We start from the raw sequence: 12276 nt of genomic DNA on the forward strand, positions 1-12276 counted from the left end.
TGCACTGTTTGCTATCACTTGCTTGTGCAGCCCTGGTGCGCATGTACGTACTAGCACTTCCAGTGCTCCTTCCAATGCGCCCATGAGTATGCAGTGAAAATGACAGCACTGGCAGCAGCAGCAGCAGCAGAGAAATCAACATCATTGTGAACTGAAATTGCAAAAAGTTGACGCCATAGGCTAGACGATAGGCAGAGCCAAGGTTTCTGCTCCCTTGGCCCATTGATTGGATAATCCGCGAGCCATATTAACAACAGTTTAGCAGCCACAGAAAAAAAATAACAATTTTTATTCAGCATGTCCTAGTATTAGTAGCTGGAAACGTGGACGACTCTCACTTCAACTGTTGGCAGAGCAACAGCAGCAACAGTAGCAGCAGCAGCAGCAGCAGGAGGAGCAGCTAATGCGGCAGCATGGCGTCCGCCGACGGCGACACCATCAACACCATTGACCTGGACAGCTCCTCAACATCGCAGGCTAAACTAGCGGAGCCGAGCAATGGTAATTTACTAAGCAAACAAACAAAGTTGCAATAAACAAACGCATTTTTGCCAACGTAAAACCGAAAAAAAAGCTCACAACAAAAGTTTGTGGAAAACAAAGACGAATTCGCTACGAGCGCAGACAAAAAATCAATGAATGGCAAATGGAAGTGGCCGTGGCGCATGTGTCTCAAAAACTAGGTGGGAGGCGGGGGGCGCGCCCCCGATTTGAGTGACTGGCTGCCTGCTTGACTGGCTGACTGCTTCACTGACTAACTGAGATACTTGTCTGAGCCAATGCCAACACATTTCCAATTGATATTTATATACATCACCATCAAGACGGACCTACATTAAAATCAAACGAAAACAAAAGAAACTTTCGAGCGGCCAACAACCTGTCAACTATTTATGGCTACGCAGCGTATGCCAGTATGTGTGCGTGCGTACGTCTGTGAGTGTGCGAGTGTGTGTGTGTGTGCGTTTGCGTGAATGTACCTAACCCAAGTTCAAGCTCAAGTTGATTCGTTTCCCACTTGGGTCATTCGCTATTCATGTCCAGCACATTATAAATTTTATATGAAAGCACCAACTAATAATATACTTTCCCAACTTGTAGTTTCCACCGACCATGTGGGTAACTCATCGCCAGACGTAAGTACACGCATAAGTGTTTAGTTTCTTCTATATAGAGCATTTTCTGTTTTACTCCTCAGCTGGGCAGTCGGCCTCCGCGCTCGGCCAACAAAGCGGACAAAGAGCGGAAAATTGGACACAGGCGAGTCGGCGAGGGCGGCGAGATTACCTACAAGAAGATACAGACGTCGCAAATTATGGGCTCCATACAGCTTGGCATACAACATACCGTAAGTGACTGAAGGAGACCTGTAAATATATAAACCGATTTATAATATCTATGTTTTGTTGGCAGGTCGGCAGCCTGGCATCGAAGCCAAAACGTGATCTACTTATGATGGACTTCTGGGAAATCGAGAGCATTACGTTTCCGCCAGAGGGTTCTAGCCTTACACCTGCCCACCATTATAGCGAATTCAGATATAAGATCTATGCGCCCATAGCATTTCGTTACTTTCGTGATCTGTTTGGCATACAGCCCGATGATTTTATGGTCCGTATTTGAAGCCAAGCGCAATAATTGTTATAAATGCTCTTGCTTTCTAGATGTCTATGTGCACTTCGCCACTGCGCGAACTATCGAATCCAGGTGCTTCCGGCTCTATATTCTACTTAACGGACGATGATGAGTTCATTATCAAAACGGTGCAACACAAAGAGGGTGAATTTTTACAAAAACTACTGCCTGGGTAAGGGAAACACCTCCAAGGATGAGAGTTAGGGAGAGAGAGAAAGAGAGGGGGGAGGAGGAGAGAGAGTGAGCTCTTGCTAATGGCTTCATTCCCCAACAGTTATTATATGAATCTCAATCAAAATCCGCGCACTCTATTGCCGAAATTCTTCGGCCTGTACTGCCTGCAAACGAGCAATGCCAAAAACATTCGCCTGGTGGTGATGAACAATCTGCTGCCATCATCGGTGCGAATGCATCTGAAATATGATCTCAAGGGTTCGACGTTCAAGCGCAAGGCATCGAAGGCGGAACGGGCCAAGAAGTCGCCCACGTACAAGGATCTCGACTTTATGGAACAGCATCCGAACGGCATTTTTCTGGAGGCGGAAACCTACTCGGCTCTGATCAAGACCATTCAACGGGATTGCACAGTGCTGGAATCGTTCAAGATTATGGACTACTCGCTGCTGCTGGGCGTCCACAACTTGGACGTGGCGCTCAAGGAGAAGCTGAGTGAGCATCGAAAGCCACTGAGAGCACCGCTGGCCGAGGACTCCGATGTCGATGAGCCGCTGGAAGCGGCCGAGGGCGATGCCAAAGATCGTGATGCGGCCACGGGCATCAGCAGAAATAAGTGAGTAGCAGAAGCAGAGAATCCAGTGCAAATGCTAAATGCTAATCCAGTGTGGCATACAGATCCGTGAATCGACAGCGTCTGGTGGCCCACTCCACGGCCATGGAGAGCATTCAGGCGGAAAGCGAGCCCATCGACGATGAGGAGGATGTGCCGTAAGTGCATTTAACTATAAAGAAATCTATATGTATATGTATATATATGTGTATATATTTCTCTACCAGACCTGGTGGCATTCCCGCACGCAGCGAGAAGGGCGAGCGCCTGTTGCTCTATATTGGCATCATCGATATACTGCAATCGTATAGGCTGAAGAAGAAGCTGGAGCACACATTCAAAAGCATTATACATGACGGGGTAAGTGCTTGCTTGAGTTTGACTGAGATCACTTGAGAGAATCATATGCTTATATATTTCCTCTTCTTCTTTTTGTGCAGGAGACTGTTTCGGTTTGTCGACCCTCGTTCTATGCTCAAAGATTTCAAAACTTTATGGCCAAGACCGTATTCCGCAAGATACCATCGCGTAAGTCAGCCGGCTGTCGCAACTGGGCTAAGTACACGTACTATAAGGCATTTTTGTGCAATTGGCAAAACGAAAACTACTTGAACATGTCCGTGTTGACATTTGAACTTTTGGCAATCGTTTTTTGCGTAGCTGCCACCCACACACACACACTCACACACACACATAATATATATCTATGGTATATCTGAATAATAGATATACCTATTCAACACCATTGTAAATCGCTAATTTAGATTAATTCAGTTTTTGTGCAGCAAAAATGCAATATGGTACACACACTTTGCCCTCTGTGCGCTATCAATCGGTAGTGAGCTAATTATCTAGTCGAATTAACTAATTAATTATTATTATCTTGAATCTCGAATTTGTGAAACGTAATTGAAAATTTGGACTCGATGTGTATTTTCTTTCTGAAACCGCTCTGTTCTCTGCTTTCTTTTCGATTACTTACTTTGATGCATTACTCTCACTTGTACGCATATAGTGGATCTCCCAGAGATCAAAGGAAATCACAGAAAATTTCGTACCTTGGTAACCAGCTATATAGGTAAAAAAACAACAACAATACTCACGAATTGTATTTTCATTTTGATTGCTAAGTAACTAACTAAGATATATATATTTACATACATATGTATATGTATATTTATTGAGTTCTTACACTTTGGTTTTATATTTTACATATATTTAATGCACTTGGTTGGTTGATGAAACCGGACGCAAAGCATGCCTCTCGATCACACGTTAGTGTTCATATCTCTAACCCACATATCCAACTAATCCAAATGCAATGAGCTTTTGCTTTAAATGCTGCGCCTACTCAATCACACCTCTTTTATGACATTCCCGCTCAGCAACTAATCTGTGATCTTTGTGGGATCTTACAGCTCTGAAGCATTCGCCGTCGAAGAGAAAAAGCCTCTCCAAGGCCATACAGCGCTCCATCGACAGCGACAATGAGCCCACACGAGGTGAGTGAGCGTTGCTCAATTGTCAAATCTCTCTCAACTCTCATATCTCCTTTGCATCCATCTCAGCTGTGCATGCGTCGCACTCCCACAGCAGCGGCAAAATCCATCAGCCATCCAAGACGTCGAACTCTGAGCCAGCGTCAGCAGCAACAGCTGCTGCTGGAGACAGGGAACGTGAACGGGATCGGGATCGAGATAGAGATCGGGATCGCGATCGGGAAAGTGGGCGACACTCGAGTGCAGCTGGCCAGAGTTCCCACTCCGGCAATGTGCCACCGCCCGTGAGGCAGCGCGCATCCACGTCTTCGGCAAGCGGCGCTGCGGCTGGCAGCAACTTGAAGGCGCGTGTCCCTCCGCCAGTGCCACCGCGTGGCTCGCCACGTCGCAAGGATGCGCAGGACAGTCGGGCGCACTCGACCACGCCAGGTACAGCAACATTCGATATCAATTCACCCACAGGCACCACAGCAGCTCCAGCCAGCGTGAGTAACACGCTGCAATTGCCCAGCGAATCGAATCCTCGCTTTGGGGAGCGTCGCTCGCCCAGCAATGTCCAGGATTGGCTGGAGCTGCACGATCTCTTTGATGTGGCGGACGATTTGAGTCCAGCGCCCGTGCCGTCCGTGTCTCCGCTGCAACGCAACCGCTCAACGCGTCGTCGCGAGTCGTTGCAGTCGGTCTACTCCACGGCGCGCTCGGAGAGCAGCCAACGGCGGCAGCAGCAGCCGTCGCGCCTGCTCAGCCACGTGGACATCTTTCAGCGCCAAAATAGCTTCATGGCGCGCAGCGATCGCTCCTCGGTGGGCTCGATCGTGCGCAACTTTCCGCCCATACGCGCCGAGAGCTATCGCACCGCCCAGACCACTGTGAGCGCCAGCACCGACTGCTCTCCCAGACGGAGCAAGCAGCTGATGCAGCGCAAGCAGCTCAAGCGTCAGCGCTATCTGCACTATGTGGACCTGGCGCTGGGCGACGACAATTGCGAGTCGCAGGAGGAGAATCTGCTGCAGTCGGTGAGCACATTTCTCGAGGTGAAGCGCGAGTTCGAAGGTGCCTACCGACGACCGAGAAATTTGCCCGTGCTCCAGGTGTCGCCGGAGGCAGCGGATGAAGCCGCAAGGGATGTGCAGTTCGTTGTGCCCGCAGCACCACCAAAGCGACCCAAGCGCAAGCGACGAGCACCCAAAGCGGCGCCCTCCACCATCCCGGAGAGCACGGACACACAGTCCAATGGCGCAACGTTCCGGGACTCGCTCGAATTCAGGCGCAACAGTTGTGCCTAGACTGCAGCATGCTTACATTGCGCTTGCCTCATACCCGCCCATCCCCTATATTTATATTTTTGCTCTCGATTTGTCTCTACTCTGTCGCGCTCATTGCATTTCTGTTCTCATTGTATTGCTAGGCACAACTCCATCATGCAGTTCAACACCTCCCCCTGCCTTTGACGACATCTCCGAGGACAGCTCGAACAAGAACAGCACCTCCTCGATGGGGCGCAGGTCACATCATCATCATCACCATCACCACCAGCAACACCAGCAGCAGCAGCAGCAGCAGCAGCAACAGACACAGCAACAGCAGCAGCAGCAGCATTCCTATTATCAGCAACAGCCACAGTATTTGGAGCGCAAGATGAACATTGGCCCAGCATATCGAGGCTCCTATAAGGAGGATATTGTTAGGTATTGCTAGATATATCAGCAGGCTTAGCTGAATTCTCAATTCTTGATTATGTCTATGTTTTTATTGCAGCGTCTCTGAGGTGCATCTGGACACGTTTCTGGCGGTGGACACGTCATCGAGCAGTCACTATGGGTCACGCGGTGGCCTGGCCTGGACGCCACCGGCTTCAGGTGAGGGCTCAACACCCACTTGGACAGAGGGCACACCCAGTTTTACGGACTCCAGTTCGAGTGGTGATCTCGGTAATTGGCACTTGACTTGATTTCTTACTGCAATCCGCCTTTTCTGTTCCGTTGGTTTTTATATACTATATATGTATAAATATTCATTCATTCGCTTACAATCGCAGACAACTTCTCGCCCATTAACTCATCCAAACTCGATCGACACAAGCCGACAGTGGAGGATGCCATCAACTCTCTGTCATCGGGAATGGTAAATATTCGTGGCGATGGTGTCAACATGTAGATTCTCTTCGAAATACAATCCCAAGCCAAGACACACACAAAGCAACCCGATCGACAGACTGAAAACCATTCTAATTGCACAAACACCAAACACGCACAGCCACACTCACACTTTCTCCCACCCACCCGAACACATACATATACACATGCAATAATTCTATATATTATATATGTATTGTAGATCAACTAACATAACATGTGATGATGGGGATGATACACAACACAAAACGACAGCAACAGCAACAACAACAACAACAACAACAACTACTTCTCGTATACATGGTGCAAACAGAATTGGATTACAGTTATAAACATACATATAAACATATGATAAAGGAAATGCTTGAGTGTTCAGGTGCATGGGTGTGTGCACATACTGTTATATACATAAATACATGCATATACATATACTAGCCGTATATATACTGTTATATACTGACATACATATGTACATATTTGTGTGTGTGTGCCTGCACTTGTATAGCTAGGATATAATCAAAAGGCGCCCTCGTAGTACTCCATTGATAGACGACACAGCAATATCTACATGCATTCGTATATACAGGATACCAGCAACAGATATCGTTCAAGTAATATATATCTATATATATTCTATATATACAAAGAACATATATATACATACATATACGAATACAATAAATTTACCAAGCAAACAATAAATATAATTGATATTATATACAAACATCAAAACATACATAAGATCAAAGCAAATTGACACCAAAAATAAAAAACAAACACAAAAACCAAAACGAAATGCAATTACGATTCCCGTTCCTTGATCCACGTTCCATATATAAGCTGATATTTGATGATATGAATGCATAATATCGAATTATACAATACCTTAAAATTAAAGTTACAAATTAAACAAAAAAGAAAATTATAGTTATATTTAATAAAATAATATAAAAAACGTTTTCGCGATACTTTCGAATCTCCGATATATCCACGATACGTATTATGTACTTATGTATAATCAGCAATCGCGATATTACAATATTGTTGTAAAATATATTAAAATTGAACATTTATGAGCGGGACAGAGAAAACCAAAAGCAAAATTCTATGCATATTATTCATTTGTATTTATTATAATATGGTAATTGTAAACATGTTTAGGTTTAAAGGACGCGCACGACACCACAGGACACGGACGACAGACGGACTAGACTCTCGCGGATTGGATAGGGCTAAGACATGTACTCCAAAAGCAAATACGAATGAATTGATTATTTATTAATTAGTTGAATGTTATTTAACTTATATGCATTATTCTAAAGATTACTGAAATCCAATTGTAATTACATACAATAAATTAAATTGCAAGGTTGAAAATCCGGCTCTGGTCTTTTCATTTGGAAATGCACATAATTTGCTAACAGTTTTAACATACTTAGATAACGGACAACTTTTCAGGCTAGTACAGCTTTTGCAAATCTTTCAGGGATTGATTCAAGAACTGATTAGTCCAGTCGTTCTCAGGATTGTCCAGATGATTGTCGAAATCAATAACATCCCGCATAGCGCCCCGTTTCAGCAGCAGCGACACTCCTTCCAGTGTTTGCGCAGTGTTCACCAGCGAGTATTTGGCCTTTGACCAGCGGTTCGAGTCAGTCGCGTAGCTGTACACCTGCAGTGCAGCACGCTTGTGCTCCAGGGAAACAAGCTTGTTGTCCACAATGGCAAAGCAGGCGTTTTTGAAATTCTCCTGTATTTTGTCCGCGATTTTGGCAGCTGGCGCCTTTTCGATTTGGTTGTCGTAAAAATTTTCCGGCGCAGCATAGTAGCCGGCAATTACCAGTCCTGCGCTCTCAGCGTAAGCATCAATCTGCAATTGCCACATCTTCAGATCTGATCAGTTTCTTATTCTTTGCAAACTCACCTGCATTAGAGCTATTTCTGCCATAGGAGTAACGCCCAGGCACTGATGGAAAAGAGGAATTGCATCTGTTATTTGGACTATAGAACCTTTTGGCTTCTTCTCGGCCAGTAGCAGACCGTTTACAGCTTGGTGTGGGTATTTCGCCGCATGAAATATGATTTTTGTATATGCAGTTTCAGAAAACTCATATTCACACATTTTATCTTATTATTTTTGTAAATTTTCCTAGCCGAGAGTTCACTTGTAAGTTTTTACTACTAATTAACTTTGTGTAAGACCGTAAACCACAAATGTGAAAATACTTCAGAAATATCTATAAAAATACTAAAATACCTCTAGTGACAGCTCTAAACCGATAACATGATAATAACAGAGCAGCTGCTGTTATTTCTTTGCCATGGCTTACGTGTTGTTTACCTTAGAAGCGGAAATAACAGAACACCTGATTCGATTAAAATAAAACAATTCAACAAGGAATTTGACTTATTCATTATTGTTATTCCGTTTATATGAATGAATAAGAATACATAAAAAATATGTATAACATTTTATTACTTAACTGCTCGTCTGCGTCCCGATCTCTAATGGTTTTCTGTTTCAGAGTGTTTACGTTTATAATATTGTAACTAAAATATAAGTAATTATATGTATATGCAGCGTACGCCCATCTGAAGCCATTCTGGAAAAATACTACTGGTTGTCACTTAAAATAGCCTTGATATCATCAGCATCCAGAGTTTCGTATTTTAGCAGCGCTTCGGCAAGCGCTTTGTGTTCCTTCGCATGCTTCTTGAGAATGGCCTTCGCACGCTCATAGCTATCACTCAGAATGCGCTTGATCTCAGCATCTACGGCTTCAACGGTATTCGGTCCTAGAGAGTCGCCCGTGCCCAGGCCTTTTGGCGACTCAATTGTCCGGAGGCCGACCTTTTCCGACATACCCCAATCTTTAACCATATGCGTGGCGATCGATGTTGCTTGCTTCAAATCACTGCTTGCGCCTGATGTAATTTTTTCTGCACCAAAAATTATCTCCTCGGCGGCACGACCGCCCATCATCGTGTCCATCATTGCCAGCAGTTGCGCCTTTGTCACGTGATAGCGTTCCTTCTCCGGTATGTAGGCGGTGTGTCCCAACGAGGGACCACGCGGCATAATTGTCACTTTATGCAGAGGATGTGACTCCTTTGTATAGAAGGCCACTATCGCATGCCCTCCCTCATGATAAGCGGTTATTGTGTTTGCCTCTTCATCGGGCAGGCGCGCTTTACGTTCTGGACCCATTAGTACTTTGTCTCTTGCAGTTTCCAAATGTTTCATATTTACAGTCTCGGCTCCGTCAATGGCAGCTCTGGAATGCATTAAATTAGTTATTAACCAATAACAATATGGGATGAGTTACCTTAGAGCTGCCTGATTGATCATGTTCTCCAAATCAGCGCCCGTGAATCCTGAGGTGCCACGTGCTAGCATATCTAAGTCCACGTCATCATGCAGAATCTTTTCCAAATACAGTGAAAGAATTTCCTTGCGACCCGTGAAGTCTGGCGTAGAGACTACAACTTCAACGTCAAAACGACCTGGACGAAGCAATGCTTGATCCAAATCGTCTCGACGATTCGTCGCACCGAGCACTATGACGCCGGCATTTTGATGGAAGCCATCCATTTCAGAGAGCAGTTGATTTATAGTTTGATTAGCGTATGGATGGAGAACAGAATTTGTGCGCTTTGCGCCAACCGAATCAATTTCATCGATGAAGATGACGCAGGGAGCGCGAGCCTTAGCAGCCTCTGTTAATGATATGAACAAAGAAAATGATGCACAATAAAGATTAGTTAGAGAACAATCACAACTACTTACTGAATAGATCTCGAACACGTCTGGCGCCCTGGCCAACCAGGACTTCATCAAACTCCGGACCGGCGGCGTGGAAGAAGGGAACATTTGCCTCGCCTGCAACGGCGCGGGCAAGCAAAGTCTTTCCAGTGCCAGGCGGGCCAACGAGGAGCACACCCTTCGGCAGCTTACCACCTAAATTTGAGAACTTGTCGGGATTCTTGAGAAATTCTACCACCTCCTTAAGCTCTTGTTTTGCCTCATCACAGCCTTTGACATCATCGAAAGTGACGTGAATTTCTTCTGGATCAACCTCAACCTGATTGCCAAGTTGTATGCTGCTAAAAGACATGTTTTTAGAATTATTCTGCACAGAGTGAAAGTGGAGAGAAAGAATGTGAAGCTTGACTCACCGGAATACAGATCCATTTGATGAGGTAAAGAAACTCATGAAGATTCCAATGAACACGACGATAACAATGAGTGTCTGGAAAATCTGCGTGACAATTACTGAGCATTATTCACAACACTAAGGAGCGAATGGTGGACAGCGCATTACAAGACCAGAAGTAAAGCACACTTTGGCAGAATGTGAATATATAGCTATAGCTTATACTCAGAGATCTGCTTGAGATGTTTCCCCTTTCGGAGATGCTTTCTTCGGCAGCATAACGAAGATCATGACAAAAGGGGTATAGGAATTCGGGCATTGGAACTTACCTTCAGGTACTTCATTGTTTTTCCCGACTTTTGCGAATCTTCCGCGTTCGATGCCGCCAAATATCCTTCAGCAAAAGCAATTTTTATATTCTCCTGAAAACAGAGTTATTCACAGTGTAGTTCTCGAATCAGAATAATTGAACGTAGTGCATACCGCATTATGTGCATTTCCTTGCAGCTCCGATTTGGAGAGCAATTTCTTAAGCTTCTCGGCCTGAATGTTCATTTCACCATCTGTTTTCTGCGGCGTTCCTTGCAGCGCTGACTTCAGTCTGGTTGTCATTGTGGGATTACGTTTCTGTTCAGCCTCAATGGAACGGTCTGTCTTGAATCCACGGAACTGTCTCCTGCAGAAACGAAAAGTCTTGAAATCTGTCCGCTCCAGCAATCGGCAATCGACAATTCTACTTACAACTGATGATGGTTCAGTAACATTGGGCTTAACAGGCCTCTCAACAAGGTTGATTGCATGCCGCTGCAATTAAGAGATTTTAGTTAGTGGATGAGTGAGATTTTAGACAGATCATACGCACATAAGCTCAGCATTTTTGGTTGAGTCCAGTGAGACTTTAAACTTGTAATTGGCGTGTTGCTTGCCCGAAACAGCTGTTTGTATCGCTGGCTCCTCCAGTGTGACATGCACATTCCGCATCGAGGGCAACATGCTGGTGACTCTGATCAGAGCATTGTTGACAAGCTCCTTGTCCAGTATACCATTCAGTCGCGCAGCCTTCTCCACAATGCTTTGTAAACTAGCGCCCGATTTGATGAGCAGGTTCTTGAAATCCAACACGAGGTCGTAACTTCTACCTTGGGCAGGTGTACTTTTGTTATTGTTGATGCTGGAGCTGGAGGACCTTGATTTGTCGGCGAAGAAACGTGGAACACCGCCATTTGTTTGCAGTTTGGTACGTTTCACTGTGTAATAGTGCGGTTTTCGACTAAAATTACCCAGATAAAGGTAGGGCTGACATTGAATAAAAACCAAAAAAGTCAGTGGTTGTGGGAATGAAAGTAATGGAGAATCGGGATCGTAGTTGGCCTACACTTACCACTGAGTGTGTGTTGGCAGAAAACATTCTCAGAATATACAAAAATTTTATTAATTACAATAACAGGCTTAGATCGGGCGAGCGGACGACAAAAATTTTTGACAGGCGAAAATGTCATAATCTTGTTGCGTCCGTGTTGCATCCCTGTGTGTTATGTGGCAGCCCTCGAATTTGGTAGCCCGCCTACACAATTATTTAAAATACTGCAATTTTGGATTTGATTTTATAGCCAAACTGTTTTGATTATAAACTCTTGGAGTGTTTGCGATGCAAGTTGTTTGAGCCAAAATGTTGCTAATTAAAATCAATTGTAATTTCAATGTGTTTTAGCCAAAAGTTATTACGCCATATTATTATGGTCACACTGTGAAGTGATATTTTGAGAATTTCTGCAAGTGAAATGACATAAAAATAACTTTGGAAATGAGGAATTACTACTGTTCAAGCTTTAGAGTATTTACTTCACAGCACGCTTAAAGTTTTTATTTATGAAATGTGCATATTAAAGTATTTAATATCGATAGCTAAATGCTATCGAAATGGGCCTAAAATATTTAAAAAACAGAGCAATCTTTTGTATAATTGATTCAAATTAAATGTAGACGAACATTTAGTTCGTAAAAACACAATTGACATATGATTTCTAAAATTAAACAAAAACTAAGTCATCTATAGAAAGTACAAT

General features: G+C 44.2%; 3 protein-coding genes across 15 annotated transcripts; 1 reads left to right on the plus strand and 2 right to left on the minus strand.

Moving 5' to 3' along the window:
• The first annotated feature begins 65 nt into the window (after positions 1–65).
• Positions 66–7433, plus strand: PIP5K59B (Phosphatidylinositol 4-phosphate 5-kinase 59B). 9 transcript variants are annotated; one of them, XM_018104826.3, is made up of 17 exons: positions 66–501; positions 1102–1136; positions 1199–1348; positions 1414–1611; positions 1665–1807; positions 1910–2425; positions 2476–2580; positions 2650–2782; positions 2863–2950; positions 3438–3500; positions 3679–3696; positions 3841–3924; positions 3991–4350; positions 5330–5609; positions 5680–5780; positions 5960–6045; positions 6259–7433. In XM_018104826.3, the coding sequence occupies exons 1-17, from the start codon at positions 414–416 to the stop codon at positions 6265–6267; spliced, it is 2457 nt and encodes an 818-aa protein (XP_017960315.1). In that variant the 5' UTR covers positions 66–413; the 3' UTR covers positions 6268–7433. The 9 variants fall into 9 exon arrangements, with proteins under 9 accessions (XP_017960315.1, XP_017960316.1, XP_030246926.1 ...); XM_018104821.3 differs by having other exon boundaries at positions 67–501; positions 5680–5852; XM_018104822.3 differs by having other exon boundaries at positions 67–501; positions 2488–2580; positions 5680–5852.
• Positions 7314–8273, minus strand: EMC8-9 (ER membrane protein complex subunit 8/9). The gene is made up of 2 exons (XM_018104845.2): positions 7981–8273; positions 7314–7926 (listed from the first exon to the last, which is right to left on the minus strand). The coding sequence occupies exons 1-2, from the start codon at positions 8176–8178 to the stop codon at positions 7516–7518; spliced, it is 609 nt and encodes a 202-aa protein (XP_017960334.1). The 5' UTR covers positions 8179–8273; the 3' UTR covers positions 7314–7515.
• A 181-nt stretch (positions 8274–8454) lies between these two features.
• YME1L (ATP-dependent zinc metalloprotease YME1L) lies at positions 8455–11921 on the minus strand. 5 transcript variants are annotated; one of them, XM_018104831.3, is made up of 9 exons: positions 11592–11921; positions 11073–11506; positions 10952–11011; positions 10694–10886; positions 10540–10632; positions 10233–10315; positions 9844–10160; positions 9383–9773; positions 8455–9331 (listed from the first exon to the last, which is right to left on the minus strand). In XM_018104831.3, exons 1-9 carry the CDS (start codon positions 11616–11618, stop codon positions 8671–8673), a joined length of 2259 nt encoding a protein of 752 aa, XP_017960320.1. In that variant the 5' UTR covers positions 11619–11921; the 3' UTR covers positions 8455–8670. The 5 variants fall into 5 exon arrangements, with proteins under 5 accessions (XP_017960320.1, XP_017960318.1, XP_017960321.1 ...); XM_018104829.3 differs by having other exon boundaries at positions 10952–11014; positions 11592–11918; XM_018104832.3 differs by having other exon boundaries at positions 10233–10306; positions 10952–11014; positions 11592–11917.
• Between the last annotated feature and the right edge of the window lie 355 nt (positions 11922–12276).

Source organism: Drosophila navojoa, chromosome 5 (genome assembly GCF_054131105.1).
Source record: "Drosophila navojoa isolate 15081-1374.11 chromosome 5, UAZ_NAV_1.0, whole genome shotgun sequence".
In the NCBI taxonomy this organism is placed as follows: domain Eukaryota; kingdom Metazoa; phylum Arthropoda; class Insecta; order Diptera; family Drosophilidae; genus Drosophila; species Drosophila navojoa.